Raw genomic sequence first — 23,597 nt, 5'->3', positions numbered from 1 at the left:
CAATGGCACAGGCAGGCACAATCACGTAGATGTACGTGATTGCCTTCCAGCGGGTGGGGGGTCCGATCGGACCCCCTCCCGCTGGTTACGGCGGTCCGGTTCGTTCCAGGAGCGCTCCGTGATGAGGGGATGGCCGTTGGTTTTCGGCCACCCCCTCTGGATCGCTCCTGGCCAATGAGAAGCTTCCTCCCACTGTGTATTGTTTACACAGGAAGGAGGAAGTGATGTCATTCTCCTCGGGGCGGTCTTTTTGACCGGACTACGAGGAGAAGACTAATAGTAAGTGTGCACCAACACTACACTGACATGTAGGTACACACAGGCACACAAACCCCCCCCCCCGATCGCCCCCCGCCCCCCCCTCCCCCCCCAGTCACAGTGTCACTGATTGCATTGATCATTTCTTTACTGATCAATGCATTCAGTGTCAGTTGTGACAGTAAAAACTGTCAGGACAGTTAGTGTTAGGTCCAGGGTAGCCCCCCATCACCCCCCAATAAAGATTTAACCCCCTGATTGCCCCTAGAGTTAACCCTTTCACCCCCTTTTGCCAGTGTCACTAAGCGATCATTTTTCTGATCGCTGCATGTGTCGCTAGGTAGCTAGTTATTTTTTTTAGGTTCACCGCCAGGTTTTTATATCGCTAGGTACCCCGATATACTACCCAATAATGGTTTTAACCCCCTGATTGCCGCTAGTTAACCCTTTCACCCCCTTTTGCCAGTGTCACTAAGCGATCGTTTTTCTGATCGCTGCATTAGTGTCGCTACAGTCGCTAGGTAGCTAGTTATTTTTTTAGGTTCACCGCCAGGTTTTTATAGCGCTAGGTACCCCGATATACTACCCAATAATGGTTTTAACCCCCTGATTGCCGCTAGTTAACCCTTTCACCCCCTTTTGCCAGTGTCACTAAGCGATCATTTTTCTGATCGCTGCATGTGTCGCTAGGTAGCTAGTTATTTTTTTAGGTTCACCGCCAGGTTTTTATATCGCTAGGTACCCCGATATACTACCCAATAATGGGTTTTAACCCCCTGATTGCCGCTAGTTAACCCTTTCACCCCCTTTTGCCAGTGTCACTAAGCGATCGTTTTTCTGATCGCTGCATTAGTGTCGCTACAGTCGCTAGGTAGCTAGTTATTTTTTTAGGTTCACCGCCAGGTTTTTATAGCGCTAGGTAGCCCGATATACTACCCAATAATGGTTTTAACCCCCTGATTTCCGCTAGTTAACCCTTTCACCCCCTTTTGCCAGTGTCACTAAGCGATAATTTTTCTGAACGCTGCATCAGTGTCGCTAGTGTCGCTAGGTAGCTAGTTATTGTTTTAGGTTCACCGCCAGGTTTTTATAGCGCTAGGTACCCCGATATACTACCCAATAATGGTTTTAACCCCCTGATTGCTGCTAGTTAACCCTTTCACCCCCTTTCACCAGCGATCACAGTATAAGTGTCACTGGTGACGCTGGTTAGCCAGTTAGTTATTTAGGTTCCCCGTCAGGTTTTTATATAGCGCCAGGGACCCCCATATACTACCTAATAAAAATTTGAACCCCCTGATTGCCCCTAGTTAACCCTTTCACCACTGATCACCGTATAAGTGTTACGGGTGACTCTGGTTAGTTTGTTTTTTATAGCATCAGGGCACCCACCATTTATTACCCAATAAAGGTTTAACCCCCTGATCACCCGGCGGGTGATATCAATTAGGTTTTAGGGTCAGGGTCTGCGTCGCCCCAGGCAGCGCTAGGTTAGTGCCAGTACCTCTAACACCCACACGCAAAGCATACACCTTCCGTAGTGGTATAGAATCTGAACAGATCAATATCTGATCTGATCAGATCTATACTAGCGTCCCCAGCAGTTTAGGGTTCCAAAAAAACGCATTGTTAGCGGGATCAGCCCAAATACCTGCTAGCACCTGCGTTTTGCCCCTCTGCCCAGCCCACCCAAGTGCAGTATCGATCGATCACTGTCACTTACAAAACACTAAACACATAACTGCAGCGATCGCAGAGTCAGGCCTGATCCCTGCCATCGCTAACAGGTTTTTTGGTAGCATTTTATATTTAAATCCGGAAGGCAGTGCTTGGTTTTCGGGGTCCCGTACGTGGCTAGGCTCCCAAAAAGTCCCCCACATGTGGTATCCCCGTACTCGGGAGAAGCAGCAGAATTTATTTTGGGGTGTAATTTGACTTCTGCCCATAGCATGTGTGAGCAATATATCATTTAGTGACAACTTTGTGCAAAAAAAAAAAAAAGTTTGTAATATTCCCGCAACTTTTGGCAAAATATAAAATATTCCATGGACTCAACATGCCTCTCAGTAAATAGCTTGGGGTGTCTACTTTCCAAAATGGGGTCATTTTGGGGGGGTTTTGTGCTATTTTGGCATTTTATGGCCTTCGAAACTGTGATAGGTAGTGAGGAGTTAAATCAAAAATTTGCACCCTTAGAAATCCTGAAGGTGGTGATTGGTTTTCGGGGTGCCGTGCGCGACTAGACTCCCAAAAAGTCCCACACATGTGGTATTCCCATACTCGGGAGAAGTAGCGGAATATATTTTGGGGTGCAATTCCACATATAACTATGGCATGTGTGAGCAATATATCATTTAGTGACAACTTTTTGTAAAAAAATTTTTTTTTTTTTTTGTCATTATTCAATCCCTTAGGACAAAAAAAATAAATATTCAATGGGCTCAACATACCCATCAGCAATTTCCTTGGGGTGTCTACTTTCCAAAATGGGGTCATTTGGGGGGGGGATTTGTACTGCCCTGCCATTTTAGCACCTCAAGAAATGAGATCGGCAGTCATAAATTAAAAGCTGTGTAAATTCCAGAAAATGTACTCTAGTTTGTAGACGCTATAACTTTTGCGCAAACCAAAAAATATACGCTTATTGACATTTTTTTTACTAAAGACATGTGGCTGAATAAATTTTGCCCTCAATGTATGACTAAAATTTAGTTTATTCGATTTTTCTTATAACAAAAAGAAGAAAATATCTTTTTTTTTCAAAATTTTCGCTCTTTTTCCATTTATATCGCAAAAAAAAAAAAATCGCAGAGGCAATCAAATACCATCAAAAGAAAGCTCTATTTGTGGGAAGAAAAGGACGCAAATTTCGTTTGGGTGCAATATTGCATGACCGCGCAATTACCAGTTAAAGCAGCGCAGTGCGAAATTGCAAAAAGACCTCTGGTCCTTAAGGTGTTTATTGGTCCGGAGCTGAAGTGGTTAAAGTAGACCACGTTTTTGTTACAAGAATTTTGTTTTGACAGAAGTGTAATGTTAAAATAAAAATAAAAATACTCCTTGCATGATGCCACCATGTAGTGCACATTTACATGAACCTGTCTGCTTTAAAGAAAATATATAATGTTTGGGGGGCGTTTATGAAATCTTCAGACCTAAATTTATTTTTTTAAGCATGGGTGCTAAACACAGCTCTGGTAGCAAAAGGGTTAATCCTGCACAGATAAGACAGTGTGCTGCTCTAGTTGACAATCTGTAAAGCCTACAGACAAGGAGCAAGTCTCGTTCAGGGGGCGTTTATATATCAGTATGAAGTTAGAGTGTGTGGCAGTGTGTGAGGGTTAACTACCCAGTCCAGCCCCCGCCATCCTACTAGAACAACCACCTTCAGGCTGCAGATAACAGCCATTGATGGTCTAACCAGTGTTTCTCAACTCCAGTCCTCATGGCCCAGTAACAGGTCATGTTTTCAGGATTTCCCTCAGATGAAACAGCTGTGGTAATTACTAAGGCAGTGAAACTGATCAAAGCACCTGTGCAAAATAATGAAACGCCTGAAAACATGACCTGTTGGGGCGCCTTGAGGATTGGAGCTGAGAAACCCTGGTCTAACCTTCGGCTCAGACAGCCTCCTATCTACAACTGCCGGGCTCCATCCAGAAGAAGCAGGTGGAGATCTGTGGAAACCAGATGTTCCGAGGTAGTAAATGAACCCCAATGATATGATCTCTAGAAGCAACTAAAGTCTTTATTAGTATCAAATGGCCTCATTTTGAGTGATAGAAAAATTTAATTGTGGCCTCAGGTTTATCAAATAAATTCAAATTTTATATTAGGATCCTAGTGAAAGAATTAGAATGAATAATTGTATCCTCAAATTGAAAATTACAATATGGCACTAATTACAGGATGCCCCTAATCCTCATTATTTGAAATAGCTACTGAACTGTTGGCAGTAGAAATGAGACAATCCTTGGACATCAATGGCTTTAAACAAGTTCTATAGAAGAAGAAAAAACTCTGTACGTGGGTGATGTGCTGTTATTTTTAGGAGATACAAGCTGATCTTTAGAAAAGGTTTACTTAAAGTGGTTGTAAACCTCAGACATGAAATATGAGCAAAGCAGATTCTTCTATAGTGTGCACTTGTCTCAATCCAGAGCACTTATGCTGCCTACACACGAGTGGAAATTTCGGCCAGCAAAAGACCGATGAGAGCTTTTCGTCTGAAAATGTGACCGTGTGTATGCTCCATCTGACTTTTTCTGGCTGAATTCCAGCCAACAAAAGATTGAGAGCAGGTTTTCTATTGGGCAAATCTGCCACAGAGATGCTTGACATGATTCGGCAAGTTTACGGTGATGCTGCAATGAGTCATTCAAGGTGTTTTGAGTGGCATGCGCGATTGTTCTCCAATGCATAAGTTGCCGAAGGGTTTTGACATTTTTGGGGGTTTGAGTTTGTTAAAGGTCTTTCTGATCTCTTGTCTTCCAGTGATGTTCTTCCACTCTTGAAGCATGCATGCCACTCAAAACACCTCGAATGACTCATTGCAGCATCGCCGTTGTTGTCACCACAGACATCATTGCTGTCCATGATGAAATGGCAGACATGGTAACGCACGTGGTCAGAATAGCACAAGTTGCACAGCTCCCGATGTACACAGGACAATGTCCTTTGGCATACTGACTTATGAAGGTCGGTGCTCCCTGTGACTGTGCGCGTAGCCTCGTGCTGCCATCAGTTGGCGGGATACTTGAAAAATCTTGATACCACCTTGTAGATGACTTTCGCTGTGTCCTAGCAGTCACCTACATTCTTAGAGTGCGGTAAAACATAGATCACCATACTATCTGTGAACAGGACCAAAAGGGAAATTCCCTCTGTCTCAATACAAACCTCTCAGACAGTAACTCAATTATTTGTTGTCCATAGCAGGTATAGAAATTCTTGTTCAGTTCATTGAACAAGGCTTTGGGACATTCCTAATTGTACTAGATGTGGACAGGTTCTGGGAGATTTCATTCACCTTATCTGGAGATGTCCTAAGTCGGTAACATATTTTTCAACATATTAATACTATTTTTGAAGCAAATGTTGTACGTAGACCATGTATTTGCATACTGGGGCATCTAAATGGTCTGGAAAATCTAGTTAATTAAGGATCAGGGCTTAGTGGAACTTTGCTTCTTAGAAAATTGAATGTTCAAAAGTGAACTTCACCACATCCACCAAAAAAGTGGGAGAATGCATATTAGCTGTTAATTTAAAGTGAAATTAAATCACAAAACTATTTCAAATACACTGGGTTCATGCATCAAAAGAAAATGAGCACAACATTGAAGAATGTTGCCCATGACAGCCAATCAGAATTCAGGTTTAATGTTTCCCTTAAAAAAAAGAAAAGGAAGAGAAACTGGATTGGCTTTCATCAATAACAGCCTAAATTTTGTGCCCTTTTTTCTCTAAATTTTAAAGCAGTATTAAACCCAAAAGCAAACTTTATATTCCAGCTTACTAATTCTTAAGTCCCATACACACTATCAGATTTTCTGCTGTTTTTTTTTTTTCAGATTTACCAAAACCATATAATATATGAGGTCAAACCTCAGGAGTTTCAATTTGTATGCAATCAGATAGGCCCTTGCACTACAAGGTTTTGGTAAATCTGAAAACAAAAATCAGCAGAAAATCTGATAGCTTTAGATGTGATGGCTGCATTTGTTTTTTCCTTTTAGTGAATTTTTTTTTTTATAATTGCCTTTATTATATTAGCGAGATATATATTATATATATATATATATATATATATATATATATATATATATATATATATATATATATATATATATATATATATATATATATATATATATCTCTATCACACGCGTGCTAGAAGTGAGGTCCAATTAGTAATGCTAGTGAATGCAGCTGCTGCACACAAAGTGCTGTTCACTTGGCTGAATAAAAAAGTATACAATTACAGCACTCGCAACATAAACAAATGAAATGAATGAGTGAAAAAAAAAAAAAGAAGAAAAAAAAATACGTTCCTATACACTGTGCAAATGCGCTCCAAACTTAAAGGTGCGCCACACACCCCTCCTGTGTCCCCGCTCACCGGAAATAATGGACCACCATCTTTTCAGTCCAGGGGACATTCAGGCTAGAATGTGGCCATACATGGCAAAAGGATCCAATGAAGATTTCCCCCATAATCGTGATTGTCACCAAAAATGAAAAGAGGGACTAATAGTGAGATACAGTTTGGCAGATCTTTAATGCGCAAACATAGATAGGTACTTACAGGCTACAAACATCAAGCAGGGAGGCTGAAACGCATTGACACAATTTTCTGGTTTTCAAGTCCAAACGACATTGCTTCCAGTTTTGGTGGAATGCACGCTGGATGTGGCATTATCTGCTGTTTATCCTTGCCATTTCGATGCTTAAGGTTTGTAGTCTAAGTACCTATCCACATTTGCGCATTAACCATCTGCCAAACTGTATTTCACTATTAGTTTTTCCATCGAACACTCCCCTCCCATGATACGGTCAATGCTGCTGTCCAACTGTGCTGATCACATGGTAAAGAGTCTCCGTGGAAATTCTTTACCGAGATTGTAGTTGCGGGGTGTCAGACTGACACCTCACAACAACGATCGCCTCGATCGCGCAGCGGCTCAAAATCCTGATCACGTCATATGACGTCCGGTCAGGATTTTGAAACCACTTTGCCGCCGTGCTTTTGTTATAGGGTGGGCGGCAAGTGGTTAAAAAATGAATGCAGCCACCACATCTATTTATTGGTAAGCTGCAATATATTACATTTTTGGATTTGGATTTAATACCGCTTTAATGCATCAGTTGCAGGTATTGCAGCAACACATTTTTATGAATACCGCAAAATAAAAATACACATTTGTTTTTTTAGGCACATAGCCGTTTGTTTTTAGAAAAAAAACAAAAAAAAAACTGATTGTGGCATCAATTACTCCATCCTTACCTCTCTGTCTAGAAAAAGAATATCTGTAGATTCCTGTGCCTCTGGTCCTCCCTGTAAGTACTTATCCTTCACTTCTTCTGAGGTCAGACTGCACCTGAGAAGTGACATTTCAGGTCAGTTGAGAAAGAAAAGTAGGAGAGATGAAATCACAATGGACACGTCAACAATGTGCTGCTCACCTTACATAGAATTCTGCACTTGGTCGCCCTGCACTTGTATGATTACGGGCAATGCCAAGCAGAAGAGGTTCACTTAATGTAGACAAAGGTAAATTAACCTAATGAAAAGAAGATGTTTTAATAAATGATATAAAACATTTGTTATATTACATATCAATATATTCCATTGCTATATCCATCTACTACTACAGCAAAGCAGCGATTTCTGGGTGTGACAGGTTGACATCTTGTGGCCATAGTGAGTACTACAGCAAAGAATAGGATTAAGAATCTCAGATATGTTTATTAAAGTGGGACTTCACTTGCTCAGTCAACATCAACTATTTTTCATCTGTATGCTGCCAGTATTAGTAAATAGGTAGAAAAGTATGTTAATAAAATAGATAATGAGAGTATATATCATATTTACAAGTTTTAAACTTTGTTTTTTGTTTTTTACATTTCTTCAGTGATTTCCTGGTTCCTAGCCTAGGTAAATGATGTCATACATCCCAGGAGTCTTCAGGAGGGGCTTTCTGAGAGAAGTACACCTCCTACCTGTACGTCGGAGCTAAGGGCAGATGAATTCCAGAAAGTAAATGCTACATGAATCATCTGCCCTTTCTCAAGATGGCCATGGCCAAAAATGCTAGATAGAGAGATTTCCTCAGTTAAATAAAGCATGAAGGCATGGATGGATGGAGGCGTTTGCTTTAATTAATAAAAACAAATGAAATAGTGTTTTTTGGTGGTGCTCAGATACAGTGTACTTCTGCTTTAACTGCAGCGGACACAAGGACTTCAGAGAAAAGAGGTACAAGTACATTAAAAAGATTTATATAAACATAAAAACACCAGCAGAACAAAGCTGATCAGGAAGTTACAAAACAAAAATTTTTTTTAAACAATAAGGAAGTGTTACTTAAAAGCGGAGTTCCACCCAAAAGTGGACCTTCCACGTTAAGGCCTCCTCCCTGGCTCCCGTTTGTGAAATGGAGCTTTTGGGGAGGAGCGGGGAGAAGGTACCGATTTTGACAGAATTAGATTAGAAGCAGAAGCTCTACTTCCCCCTCCTGAAGTCTTCAGGACCAGTCACAGAGAGCAGCTCCACACGCGCATGCGCAGGGGTTCAGACACGGGCAGAACACGACTGGGTTGAGCGCACTGCTGGATCCTGGGACAGGTGAATGTGAGTGTATGTTTGTTTATTAAAAGTCAGCAGCTACAGTTTTTGTAGCTGCTGACTTGACACAAAAATGACTGGAGCTCCATTTTAAGGGATTCTAAAGACTTTATAGAAATAAAGTATCCACCAGGAGCAGAACAATACAATGCCATACACAAAATTAGAACAGTATCTCGCAAAATATTGACAATAGTGAGAGATGGAGAGAATGCCAAATATCAAGTGATCTGAAACAATAAATGAAAAAAATAAAAAATAGAAAAATCTCCTAAAATCCCAGAACTAACTCAGATGGACACTTCAATTTTCCAATTTTTATATAAAAAAAAAAATAAAAAAAAATAAAAAAAATGAGGGGAGAAGCAAACGGGGGAATTAAAAGGGGACAGGTGGGGGGGAAAAAAAAAAAAAAAAAAAGAAGAGAGGGGGTGGGGATGAGAGAAGGGGATAAAAACAAAAGGGGGGGAACCCTGCACATCGAAAAACGTATTTTTTCTTCTCAATAAACATGTCCTACTTATGTGCTCTGTGCAATGGTTTTGCACAGAACTGCGCTGCCTGGATCCACTTGCAAGGTGCCTTTGAGCTTTCTAGAAAATTTGACTACTCAGGAGTCCATTTCCTAGCACAGCCCCCTCTCTTCTTGCACATAACAGCCTGCTCTTCTTCTGGGAGTGTTTGGTCACTCACTTGAATGACAGCTCTGAGCATGCTGGAGGTGCCAAGATCTCATCCAAGATGGCCACGGCCAGTAGCAGTCTCAGGGCTATTCAATGTTTACAGGTAAATAACAGGCATTAAAAAAATAAAAAAAAAATGTACAAAAAAATAAAAAAAAATTTAAATGCGGAATTTTATTGTCCTTGAAATTAATGGTCTGGCAAAGGGTCTCTAGAATTTGGACAGTACTTTATCAAGACATGATTTAAAAAGTGCCAACACGGCACTCACAAGTAAAGTCCTGACAAAGCCATGTGAGTTAGTGGCGTTACACGTGGCTGCAGAGCCAGGTGACGTCAGTCCCATATCATATAGAAAGTGTAACTGCGCTGATCATTAAATGCTTGTACAATGTTATCACTAAAAACAGTATCAGTGAAATGTGCACAAACATCAAAACTGTATAACTCTATCATGCAAAGTTATAGTGCAAATTATTAAATCAAGTGCAAAATTGTTAAAAGTTATCAAAAACTGCAGGACACAGGTTTTTAACAATATTTCCCAAAATCCACTTCACAATTCTATCATTTAAATCTCATGTGCGTAGTGTGCTCAAAATCACATCTGTGCTATTTTAGAAGCCTTTTCACCACTTTGTGCATCACCACCTTCTGAAATGGTCACTCACTAGAGCCTAGAAGGAAAAAGGGAAAAAAAATAAAATAAAAAAAAATAAAAAAATAAAACACACCTTTGCCTTTGGTTCATATTAAAGATAACCACTCCACTTTCCTGCTGTTTCTCCAACTAGATTGCCACTAGTTACTCCTCAAATCTTGATATCTCATAAGAAGCCATCATTGCGCAATATGCTTTTGTAAAATGTATTTAAACCAACAAGGTAAACATCCTCAATTATAAAAATGTGCACTCACAATTCAAGTGTCTTTAGACCGGCACTTAGTCATTCCAGCAGTGTATTTTTTGAGTTAGTTCCACCGCTTAGTTTCCCAGGATCGGATGCGTTCCAAGCCTCGATCTGGTACCGGTTGGGACAGGAAGTGACATCAGCGATTACCCAGAAGCCTCATAATGTCAGTCCTATACCCAGCGTTATTGGAACCTTACTTGTGAGTGCCATGTTGGCACTTTTTAAATGCTTTTTATACATTAATAAAATGCAAGTACTGTATTTAACCTCAGCAGTGGCTGTGTAATATGCGCCTGTTAGAACATACTACACTATATGCAGATGTTTTCTTTCTAGATGTACAGCGGAGCATATGGAGATACAGCCAGCTGAGGACGGCACATAAATCTAGGATCCATACTGTATGCATGAGACCAGATGATCGTCATACCTACAGAAGGATTGTTGTCCTATTTAAATTCATTTCAGTGTATTTGAAATTGAACACGTTTGAAAAATAGTTCAAAAAGCCTCATCATAAAATCTGATTCTTGGGGTCCATTGAGGAACACAGGAAGGTATTACCTTTGGGTTATACTGCGCCTTCAGGGATGCTGACAAAATTGTAGGTCTGCCCAGGATACTCTCTTTTACTATCAGCATGTCTCCATTTTTCTATTAGCAAAGTAGTACTAAGAGCAGCGAGTACAAAAATCCTACCATCTTTCTCATCCAATGAGGGACATGGGACGTCTTTCAACTTTGGGCTGTGCAAAAGCAGTCCAACCGAGAGGTAGGCAACACAGCAAACTATTGCCATCAGGACCAAGAAAAAAAAGGGAAGGGCACTGCTTGGAGCTCTGGGAGCCACCTCAAGGATATTACACCCAATGCTGTTAGATGAGGCTGAAACATCCACCTGGTAGAACTTAGAGGACATGTTAACAGAGGACCTTTGACAACCTTGCCAATCTGGGAAGTAGTTGCTCGATTCACAAAAATACCAGAGAATGAAAAGTATTATCAAAATGGATGAGATGAAGATTGTGACATCACCACCCTACTCCTCCACCTCGTCCAATCAGAGAACACATTGTATAAAATTGAGAAAATGCAAAAAAAAAAAAAAAAAGTGTTCCCTGAATGGCGCTTGTGCCAAACAAGTGGTCAGTGGAGAGCACTATAATAGCAGTGCCTTCCCTACAGTGATTTCCAGCTTCCATGGGGATTCTAAGGGGTATGGCCTTACATTGGCCCAAGCTATGTATAAATTGCCACACCTAGAAACGTCAGAATTAAGTCTGGACAGATTGGGGACCTCCTAAGGTATTTTTCTGCAGCAACCCCACTGGGTACTTAATTTTTTTGTTGTTTTTCTTGAAATAAATGAAGGATTGTGACTGGATAATGATTAAAAGTAACAAAATTTGTCAAGTATATGTGGTAGCATTGCATATCAATTACCTCATCCCGTATTTCAGCCAGGATAGATGAGAAAAGCTCTCTGATGACCAATTCTGGCTCTAAAACTTCCAAGCTCAGTTCTTCCTCAGGAACATTGGGAGCAACAGCCTAGTGAGAATGAATAAAAGAAAAACATTTTAAATCCCAAATGAACTTTCAGCTAAAGTAGCGCTAAAAAGAAAAAAGTTTCTTACATTTTGGACAGGATAAGGGAGGGTTAAACTCTTTTTTTTTTGTGATCTGTGTTCCATTGGGATGATTTCTCTGCACTTCTTGTTCCATAGCCAAGTGCACTTGCAGTGTAAAGTGGATTTTCCTTTAGTAAACAACCCCCTATGTCAGGAGTTTTTCAAAAACGAGCAGTCTAAATACACAATCTGAGCTGTCTTCAGGCCGATCACATTACTTGTGGCCGCTTTACAGCTCCGATGGATTGCTTCTACGGGAGGGGCCGTGATCTCCCTCTGATGTCTGCCGGGGAGATCACGTGGCCGCTCGTCACCTCCGCAGAAGCTCTGTATCATAGCTGTAAAACGGCCATTGAGTCATGTGACCGGCCCGAAGTCAGCTCAAATTTGGTATTTAGAACGCTTGTTTTTGAAAACTACTGACATAGTATGCTATGTCAGCCTCTAATATAGAGGCTGGCAGTGACAATTTTAAGTTTTTATTTTCCAAGAATAGCGGAGGGGGGCGGGCTGGAGACAGACACAGAGGGAGATGACAGGCAGGAAGGAGGGGGTGAGAGAGGAGAGCTGAGGGAACCGATACGTATAATGCAAGGACGTACTCTGACCACAGTGATCAGTGCTGAACAGCTATGATTTTCGTGGTCAGTGCATACAGGAAGTGCCAGTTTCAGTTTTTTTTTTTTTTTTTTTACAGTTTAGAGGGGGGCAGATTGCACAGCACAAGCACTGTGCTGTGTTAGCTGCTTTAATGGATCAGGATCTGTATATATATATATATATATATATATATATATATATATATATATATATATAAAAAATCTTTTTTTGGGGTTGACAAACACTTTAAGAAGAACCCATGAAAAAAAATATATATATATATAATAATAATAATATTAAGTAAGTAGGACACTAGAAGGCCAATTTACTAAAGGATTTGCGAACGTTCACACAGTTTGTGTGAATATTCACTTCAGTTGTCCAATCGTGCACATCAAACAAGTAAACTGGGATTTTAAAGGTTTTTCACCTTAATGCATTCTATACATTAAGGTGAAAAACCTGTGCCGTAGCTCGTCTCACCTTCCCTCCCCCCCTTTTCTTACCCAAGCCCAATCTGATCCAGGGATGTGCACAAGAGCAGTAGCTCACACCGCTATTCATTGGGCAGATTGATAGCAGCAGGAGCATTGGCTCCCGCTGTCTGTGTCAATGGATGTAGCAGCAGGGATCAGGAGCGAGCATGCACTGGTGCCCCCATAGAAAGCAGCTTTTGGTGGGGGCACAAACCAAAGAGGAGGGGCCTGGAGTCCCGGAGGGGGACCCTAGAAGAAGAGGGTCTGGGCTGCTCTGTCTCAGATAGCAAGAATAACTTTCCACAAATTCATGGTGATGTTGAACTGCAAGTCTGTTAACTTGCTGCACATTTTCCCTGGCAAATTGTACACTTGCAGAGCATGTGAAGCACAAGTTCTAGTTGACACTAGAGCTGCAACTAACGATTATTTTGTCTGTCGACTAATCTAGAGATTATTTTTTTTTTTCGATTAGTTATCGACTATAAACGATTATTTTTATTTTATTTTTTTACTTAATCTAGTGTTTTTTTTTCATTAGCTAATTAATCCTTTGGATAACTTTACAAAAAAAAAAAAAGTTAAGATAAAAGAATATAACTACATACACATATATATATATATATATATATATATATACATATATATATACACACACACACACACACACACACACACACACACACACACACACACACACACACCATGTTAATTTAACATGTTACATTCTCCTGTCATACTTAATTCAGGGGATCAGATCACTGTTTTATTTAAAGAACATTAAACAATCCAAGAATTGGGGCTAATGCCTTATATTGGCAACTCTTGGCTTTCCATGCTGCAGAAAGCCACTGCCAAATATCGCCTCCCTTTTGTTGGAAAAAAAGTGGATTGAAAAATGTTTCAGCTGAAGAATACCTGCATCCAATCGGTAGAAGCGATTGCCCTGGTTTTGTGCAGCACTCTTCATATTGTGAACACCACTCCTCCCACCCTTCATGTAGCTTCATATCTGACTCCCAGCTAAAATACCCTATATAGCAGGGATATGCAATTAGCGGACCTCCAACTGTTGCAGAATATATCTGTATAATATAATATAATATATATATAATTTGTTACAATTTTTTTTTTTTTTATTATTTATTGCAATTTTTATTTTATTTTTTATCAGCCCTGTTGTGGGGGCTATGGTGAGATATCATTGGTCTTAACAGACCTCTGACATCTCCCATTTGAGACAGGGAAAGGGACTGGGGACACAGATTCCCCAGTCCCTTTCTCCGCAGCCTCTGCTGCACTGATAATGAAGAGAAGACAGCGGCTTCTCTTCATTCATTAACTGAGACATCGTAATCACAGGAGGTTACAATGTTTCAGTTATGTGAATGGACAGAGTCAGTGGTCACTGACTCTGTCCATTCAGAAAACGAAGGAGCTGGGTTTACCGGCTCCTACCGCCGCCCTCCATCCTGAGTGGGACAGCAGCACGGAGGGGGACACGGAGGAGAGCGGGAGACACAGAGCAGCATGGAGGGGGACAGAAGCCCAGAGAAGAGCGGGAGACACGGAGCAGCATGGAGGGGGACAGAAGAACGGGAGACACGGAGCAGCATGGAGGGGGGACAGAAGCACAGAGAAGAGCGGGAGACACGGAGCAGCATGGAGGGGGACAGAAGCACGGGAGACACGGAGCAGCATGGAGGGGGGACAGAAGCACAGAGAAGAGCAGGAGACACGGAGCAGCATGGAGGGGGACAGAAGCACAGAGAAGAGCGGGAGACACGGAGCAGCATGGAGGGGGACAGAAGCACAGAGAAGAGCGGGAGACACGGAGCAGCATGGAGGGGGACAGAAGCACAGAGAAGAGCGGGAGACACGGAGCAGCATGGAGGGGGGACAGAAGCACAGAGAAGAGCGGGAGACACGGAGCAGCATGGAGGGGGGACAGAAGCACAGAGAAGAGCGGGAGACACGGAGCAGCATGGAGGGGGACAGAAGCACGGAGAAGAGCGGGAGACACGGAGCAGCATGGAGGGGGACAGAAGCACGGAGGAGAGCGGGAGACACGGAGCAGCATGGAGAAGGACGAATGGGGACTGGAGGAGGATAGAGGACAGTCAGCGGTGATCGTGTGTGGGAGAGAAGCACCACGCTGAAAACCGCAGTGGGGGTGTAGTGACCTGCAACTCGCAACGTGTGATGCATCGACGCCTTTCACGCACGTCCACGGATTTTTCTAGTTGACGTAGTAGATTATGTCGACTCGTCGTGGCAACTCTAGTTGACACTTTTCCAATTTGTAGCAAATTTGTGTAGCAAGTGTATAGCAAGAGTAAAGTTACAGTGGCGAGTCTACAGCAAGAGCTTTTCAAGTCACAGTGACCCCTGTGGTGGGATGACTATTGCACAACATAACTGAACCAGAACTTGCAGCAGACTTGCTGAATGTTTGCAAAGAAAGTTGATCTGGAGTCATACAATGCAGATCTGCTGCAATTGTGCAACAAACTTGTGAAGCCTGACAAGTCTAGTAATAGCTTAGCAAGTCATTTTCAAACTTGCAGTTCAATTGCTTGCTATCTGGGGTGCAAAAGCATTGCACAGAGCAGGCAATTATAGACAGGTTTGTTATTTTAACAAAAAATAATAATTAAAAAAGAAAGGTTTAATATCACTTTAAGCTGGCCATACGCCTATTTAAATTTGGCTGGACAAATTTCATTCAGTATGTGGGCTCTCTTGCCTTGCTGGAAAATTTTCCAGCAATAAACTGTTGAAGACCACTGGCAAAAAAAAAAATAATTAACCACTTCAGCCCCGGAAGATTTGGCTGCTCAATGACCAGAGCATTTTTTGCGATTTGGCACTACATCGCTGTAACTGACAACTGCGCGGTCATGCGCCGCCGTACCCAAACAAAATTAATGTCCTCTCTTTCCCCACAAATAGAGATTTCTTATGGTGGTATTTGATCATCTCTGCGGTTTTTAGGTTTTGCGCTATAAACAAAAAGAGCATACATTTAAAAAAAAAAAAAAAAAAACCCACACACAATATTTAGTACTTTTTGTTATAATAAACATCCCCAATTAAAAAAAATATATATTTATATGGCATTGCAATAAGCGTATTTAGATTGGTTTGCACAAAATTTATAGCGTTTATAAAATAGGGGATAGATTTATGGCATTTTTATTATTATTTTTTTTTTTTTACTAGTAATGGCGGCGATCTGTGACATTATGGCGGACACAGCGGACACTTGACACATTTCTGGGACCATTGACAATTATACAGCGATCAGTGCTATAAAAATACACTGATTACTGTATAAATGTCACTGGCAGGGAAGGGGTTAACACTAGGGGCCGATCAAGGGGTTAACTTTGTTCCCAGACTGTGTGTTCTAACTGCAGGGGGAGGGGAATGACTAGAGGCAATGAGAGATTGTGGTTCCTAGCTATTAGGAACTCACGATCAGTCTCTCCTCACAGAACAGAACAAGGATTTATGTGTTTACACACACACACACACACACATCCTTGTTCTGCCTCTCGTGCCTGCAATCGCTCGTGGCCGGCGGTCATCGCGACCGTCTGGCATGAGCATTGGCACCCCCGCATTGCAGTCGGCACGCCTGCTATGCCACTTAAAGGAGCAGACGTATAGTTGCGACTGCTCGCAGGATCCTGCCGACCTGTCGCAGTATAAGGATGGCAGCTGGTCGCCAAGAGGTTAAAATAAAGAAAAATGTTCAAATCCTTTAAAGAGGAACTGCAGTCTGCTCACATCATTTGTAATAAAAACATCTTTCCATTCTGAAGCTTCCCTCCAACCACTCTGCATATTATTTTATATATACTGTGATTCTGTACTTGCCAAATATGCTGCAGAAATCTCCCTCCACTGAGTCTGGCTGTATCCATTCTAACTGTGGGCAGCTGAAGCTGCTGCCTGGTCACTGGATTTACACAGACACCTGCAGCTCTGCAGCTCTCATTAGCCCCCCCCCCCCCCTTCCTGGCAATCTCTCTCTCGATGCATGATGTCATAAGCCTAGGCTTTTTACCAGACAAGAAACAGGAAGTGGGCTGTATAAGGTATTTACTGGCAGAAACAAATGTTTTACTATCCAAAGTTAAAACAAGGGCAGAGGATTTGATGGATGAAAAGATGAAAAAATTACTGAAGTTCCGCTTTAATCAGCCTAAATCTCTTTGCTTGAGAATGGCGGAGGGAAATTGATGGTATCTGGGAATGCTGGTAGGGAGATCATACTGGAGGAGGCTGCCAAAGACGTGAAAGATGGGGAAGAAATGCAAAGCATTAGAACAGCCGCTTGTAGCTTTTTGTTGAGCTACTAACACCAATAGGAAAATATCTCATTAAAAACGGAGGATCTTCAGCCTGTTTGCAAAACAATAAAAAAATAAAAAATAACAAAAAGTCAACAGCTACAAATACTGTGACTTTAATAAGAAGGAAACTTACCTGTCAAAGGCTCCAGTGGTGTCCTCACCCAGGCAGGTTCTTCGGTGGTCTTCAGGTCCCTGGCACCGGCATGTTTACGGTGGAAAGCTGGCTGTGATGGCATCACAGCTGGCTGCCCACAGCACATGCAAGAGCCATGCTGTTCTGTGTGAATGAATGGTCCCGCAGCCTCCCGTGACCTCTGATATATCTCCCAAGAGGTTGCAGGGCAGGGAGGGGGTCGGGGAAAACCTCTGGAGGAATCGCCCAGGTGATCCGATCAGAAATGGGAGCGGGTATCTACCAAAATTAGGTACCCACTCCCCGCCCCCCCCCCCAAAAAAAAAATAAAGTGTTGTTAGAGGAGGGAGAAAAGAAGGATGACATAAAAGCAAAACTTCCCCTTTAAAGTGAAGTTCCTCTTTAAAAATTCTACAGATTACATCTTGTTCCTTTTCTCAGAATTTTCTGTTCCTTCTCCCTAATGGGAAGATTGTTTTTACACTTTAATTATGAAAGCCTTTATATCAGATAATGGGTTACTTTAATTGCATTTAATAATGTATCCACAGTAAAACTTATATAAGCAACGCCCAAGAGCATTATTCTTATACATAAAGCTCATACAAAAGTAAACCTGCTTTTATTAAAGGGTATGTATAGCCAAAACATTTCTTTTTAACTTTGAATAGAGTAGGGAAGTGTTTAAAATGTTGTGTCCCGCTGCTGAGCCTTTACCTCACTTCCCGTTTTGGAAAAAACAAAAATAGGCGACTTCACTTTTTTGGGAAATTTTATTTTTGAATTTTTTTCTTCTTCATAGCAGATTTTTGTAATGGCAAGAAAAAAAAATAAGTGTCACAAGAAGTGCAAAAAAATACAAGCTTCATTACAAAAATGTCGCTAGCGATCCATACACTTCCTGGCCCAGCCAGGAGCAGACATTAAAAATAATAAATAATAAATAAAGTAACTTCCAAGTGGGGTCACTAAAGAGAAAGAAGAAACCCCCCTTAGGAAGAAAAGACAGCTACTTGAGGCAGAAATGGACACATATGGGAGGAAAATAATCAATTTTAAATAATATTTTATTATATATCAAAGTCACAATTATCTAAAATTACTTGGCCGTAAGGCTAATGTAAACCGATTTTGTTAAATATCAGAAAGCGACACACCATGGTGCACCAAACAACCAAATACACAGACACATACAGACAATAGACTTACAAATAACAAAAAGGAACAGACACTCCCCTGGATTACCAGGTAGAGGTAGTATAGAAAAGAAAAAAAGAAAAAATATAATATACTGAAAATGCAAGAATTAAGCCCAAACAAAACACAGAATTATCCTAATCCCTCTCAGCAATATCCCCCTACCCTCATGCAGTACTCCCCCTGGTATAGGTACAGGCAAGATACGGCTTCCTCTGCAGCTATGTATGAAGGGGCCTTGTCATGTGAAACATCCAGGATTCTATAGTTCATCACCCAGATGTCTGATCGAAGAACCACACATAGACGAGGCAACCTAAATTTGTAGGGGTGGCTAATCGAATACCTGGACAACTTTCAAAAATAGCTGTAGGCCTGGTCCTTATCAGTCTCTACATGCTTGAACATAGTAAATGGAATAAGGGCATCAGGTGATGGTGGCAGACTCATAGAGCCAGCTGTGCCAAACCTCATTTTTTTTGGGCAGCCTCTATTTTAGTAGGTGGCCTTGTACAGCGGTAACATTAATTCCTTCAAAAAAGGTCAGAGTGGGGGCTTCTGGCTTCTTCCAACACAGGATTACTGCCTTCAGGCATATACTGGCCATCGGGACTACCCGGTGGGCCGATGACTCAGTGGGCAGGTCAGGTGCAGTCCTGGAGCCGCTGTTCTCTGACAGTGAGCGATTGCGATTTCAATCCTGTCAGGAGAAGTTTCTGTCATATGCTGGAGAGAGCATTAGGCGTTAAGCTCCCTCCAGCCTGCAGGGGGAGATAGACAGCCGGAAGACTTTCCTTCCTCTCTCCCCTTATCACTTGTTACTGATCACATGACTGGAGAAAGGAAGAAGAGAAGCTGCCTTCAGAACTGTGAGTACATGTGGGAGGGGGACACTTTGATGTAAGGGGGCTGCTGATGGGTCAAAATGTAAGTGAGCCGGTCTGGATGAAGTCCAGGGCCAAATTTCTGTCCCAGTCCAGCCCTGACTGCCTTACATGCATAAAATAACAAAATAGTTAGGAGCGCTCTTTGGGCCCTAAGGGGGACCTCTTCCTCCACCAACCCTAGCAGACAGTCTGAAATGGTCATTGGGATTGGGAGAGCTGCAACATTTTTTAGAGTCTTCAACAGCCCCTTCCAAAATGTAACCTCCTGGTGATGCCAAAGAGTATGGTCTATATCCGCCGGGGAGAAAGTGCACCACTAGCATTCCACCGGGGAGGATCTATATATGCCCAGGGCCGTCTTTAAGGCAGGGAAAAAGGGGCAGCTGCCCTGGGCCCTTGCCTTGAAGTTTTGGTCCTGTGCTGCTACTAATGCTCCCCAGCTCTGCCGTATTGTTGTGTACAGATGACTCACCTGCAGACCTGTGTTTACATGTAAATACCGGCATTCATATGTAAATAGAAGTGCCATGCATATGTAAATAGCTGAGGCCAACTGCATTGATATGTAAATAAAGGCAGCATTCATAGGTATATCATGCCCCCCTGCAGTGAGGAGAAGATGTGCTGTAACCTATAGCAACCAGTGAGCAGTATTACTGTACAGCAATCTCTAGCAGCCAATCAACAAGCAGAAATGTGCTGTAACCTCTAGCAACTAATCAGTGAGCCTTAAGAAGTGCTGTAACCTCTAGCAACCAGTCAGTGAGCAGTAATGATATGCTGTAACCTCTGGCAACCAATCACAATCGCTGCCTGATCTGATACAGTAAACTGATTTTAAGTCTAGCTGCTATTTATTGTATGTCTCAGAGAAGTTGGAGATCGAAATTGCATGGGGGGTCCTAAGAACATTTTTGCCCAGGGTCTAATCAATATTAAAGACGGCCCTGTATATGTCGGCCAATTTGGCAGGCGAATTGAATTCCCTTCTTAAGCTGGCCTTAGATTGGTCGTTTTCAGTTTTAGCAGGCCAAAAATAGTGAAAATAAATAAATAAAAAACACACACATCATCACCCACAAACCAATTCCTTCATCCACATAAGCGAGGTGGATGGAGGCTGCCTCTCTTAACCACTTCAGCCCCAGAAGATTTTACCCCCTTCCTAACCTGAGCAGTTTTTGCGATTCGGCACTGCATAGTTTTAACTGACAATTGCGCGGTCGTGCGACGTTGCACCCAAACAAAAGGGACGTCCTTTTTTCCCCCACAAATAGAGCTTCATTTTTGTGGTATTTAATCGCCTCTGTGGTTTTTATTTTTTGCGCTATAAACAAAAAAGAGCGACAAATATAAATATATATATATATATATATATATATATATATATATATATATATATATATATATATAATTTCCTCAGTTTAGGCCGATTTGTATTCTTCTACATATTTTTGGTAAAAATCGCAATAAAAGTGTATATAAATCGATTGGTTTGCAGCGCGCAAAAGTTATAGCGTCTACAAAATAGTTTTATGGCTTTTTTTATTATTATTATTTTTTACTAGTAATGGCGGCGATCTGCGATTTTTATCGGGACTGTGACATTATTGACACATTTTTGGGACCATTGGCATTTTTACAGCGATCAATGCTATAAAATTGCATTGATTACTGTGAAAATGTCACTGGCAGTGAAGGGGTTAACCACTAGGGGGCAGTGAAGGGGTTAAGTGTGTCCTAGTACATGTTCTAACTGAAGGGGGGGGGAGAGGACTGTGCAGGCGAGATGACAGATCGTCTCTTCATACTCTGTATGAAGAGACGATCTGTCTGTTCTCCCCTCAGAGAACCGGAAACTGTGAGCTTACACGCACAGGTCCTGGTTCTCGGTGTTCCCCCGAGCGATTTGCGGGAGCCCGGCGGTGATCGCGACTGCCGGGCACTCACATCGGCTCCGTTGGTATATATTCACAGGGCTGTGGAGTGATCCATATCCCTAGGTACTTAAATTTTGTAGACACCGGGATGTCATGTAGTGTGGGGTCTTGTGGAGACGTAGAGTCTAATAGCATAAGGTTTGATTTGGTCCAATTAATCACTAGACCTGAAAAAGTCCCAAATCTCTCCACTACCACCATGGCCTCACCCAGGGACCCCGACGTATCCCCCAGTAGCAGCATGGCATCGTCAGCATATAACAGTAGTTTTTTGTGTAACTGCTCATACTTAAAGCCCGTTATTAGGGAGTTGGAGGGCACCAAGGCTGCCATAGGCTCTATGGCAATGGCGAAAAGTAGAGGGGACAGGGAGCAGCCCTGTCTGGTCCTCTGACTTTAAATAGAAGGAATCTTACCCGTTCAGAGATCCAGCGCTGTCCTCTCCCGAGCCGATTCTTCAATCGGGTTCAGGTGATGGGATCTTTACTAAGGGCAACTGGCAGTGAAGCCTTGCAAATCTGGCATCCCACTGTGCATGTGTGACTCGCTCTGGGACGAATGGTCCCACAGTCTTCTGGGACCTGTGATGTGTCAAAACCAGGCACACGCTCCACCCCCCTCCCCCCACCTTCCCAAGAAAAGGTGGCAATAGTTAAAGGGGGTGGGAGTGCAAATAAGCAGACCTTCCCCTTTTGGATGAAGTACCGCTTTAAGGTTGTCAGTTGGAGAGTATGCTGCCATCATTATAACTTGAATTGCCTTACAATTGTGTGTCCAAGCCCTGCTGAAGGGGAACCTTAAGCCACCGTAATGTGTTGTATTGGTCTTCTCTTATGCGCTTGAGAAGACCGGCACTCCGTTTATTGATTTTATGCAACCATCTTACTCCAGCTAGCAATTCATTTCCAGACATATGGAAACAGAGTGGGTAAAATCAAAGAACACAGTACACAATTCTATTCAGCAGAACTGATTTTGCTTTGCAAGTGCAGCAACAATGAGGACCTAGCTATACAGCACTGGAACTTCGCTGTATATACAAGAATATGAAATGGACTGTCAACAGCTCAATTGGAGGTAGCTGGGAATCACCCAAGGTGGTCTTGCTGCCTTAGGTCATGATATGCAAGTGGCACAAGTAGAAGAAAAGTAGTACACATTCAACACACAGCGCCAGACAGCCACTCAATCACTCGCATTACAAATGTACCTCAACGTTATATTGCAGTTTAATCAAGCAGAAGGAGCTTCATTGCCATATTGCCTTACCTTGGGCTCAGGGTGTCCTCCTGGAACATCCAGCTGACCAGGTGCTTCTCCTACCCTGAGGCTTCTCCTCAGTAAAACAAAGCGATCGTCTTTACACTGTAGAGCAGCTCCTACGCCAAGTGGCTGTGCCAGATAAGCTTCAGTGTCCCCGTACTCCCGTCCTCCTCGTTCCTGTAAGGCGCTGGCATCACCTGACCAGTTGGTACCCAAGAAGTCTCTGTAACATGTGAGTGCCAGGTGTAGAGTAAGACCTCCACCTTCACCCATCTTAAGGTCACGTTCTCCACATTTCTGTCCCTCGTTCTCTTCTGTTCTACTTTCAGGTTTTAGGGTCGCTTTAGTCTTCATTGTCTTTTCTTGTTCTTCTGTTTTTGGATTTTCTTCAGGCTGGACAGAATGAAGCCTAAATTTTGCTCCATTAAACACCCATGGTTGTTTGCGCTGGCGTTCCTCCCAATCTACAAGAATCTGCTCTTCCAATGGGGGTGGAAGTTTTCGCCGCTGGTAAAGTGGAGAAAGCTGGACGTGCACTTTACGTTGGGGGATCCCTTGAGGTGAGGGGCTGCAGTACAAGATAGATATCTCAGGATCCATGATAACTGCAACTGAACAGATAAAGAGAGAGTAAGAAAATAACTACAGCAACACAAAGCACTAGATTATGACCCATCACCTTCATTCTACCATTATTACCCAGCCCAAGAATAGGGCAATATTTAAAAGAGAAGTATAGCCAGTATAATCTGTCCAGGCTCTGTAAAGATCTGGGCCATATGGTTGAGATCCACCCAGATGCCTGGACCGGCAGCTGGCTCAACTGTTCAGTAAGCCACCGAGAGCCCGAGTCAGCACCTCCCGCCCCTCTCCACAGCCTGGTGCTCCAGTGAATCCCGAAAGAGCA

General features: G+C 42.4%; 1 protein-coding gene across 2 annotated transcripts in view; it reads right to left on the bottom strand.

The window, feature by feature from the left end:
- NUDT22 (nudix hydrolase 22) overlaps positions 1-23,597 on the bottom strand; it is a 59,589-nt gene that overhangs the window by 5,569 nt on the left and 30,423 nt on the right. For both annotated transcript variants that reach the window (XM_077455784.1, XM_077455785.1), the window contains exons 2-5: positions 22,697-23,301; positions 11,646-11,753; positions 7,444-7,541; positions 7,265-7,358 (exon numbers count right to left, since the gene is read on the bottom strand). In XM_077455784.1, coding sequence (XP_077311910.1) covers positions 7,265-7,358; positions 7,444-7,541; positions 11,646-11,753; positions 22,697-23,290 — 894 coding nt within the window. In that variant the 5' untranslated portion in view covers positions 23,291-23,301. The remainder of the gene's footprint in view (positions 1-7,264; positions 7,359-7,443; positions 7,542-11,645; positions 11,754-22,696; positions 23,302-23,597) is intronic.

Source organism: Lithobates pipiens, unplaced genomic scaffold (genome assembly GCF_037356315.1).
Source record: "Lithobates pipiens isolate NorthernLeopardFrog02 unplaced genomic scaffold, aLitPip1_a1.2 Scaffold_10, whole genome shotgun sequence".
NCBI lineage: Eukaryota > Metazoa > Chordata > Amphibia > Anura > Ranidae > Lithobates > Lithobates pipiens.
The sequence above is the reverse complement of the archived record's forward strand: the minus strand, read 5'-3'. Positions and strand labels throughout refer to the sequence as shown.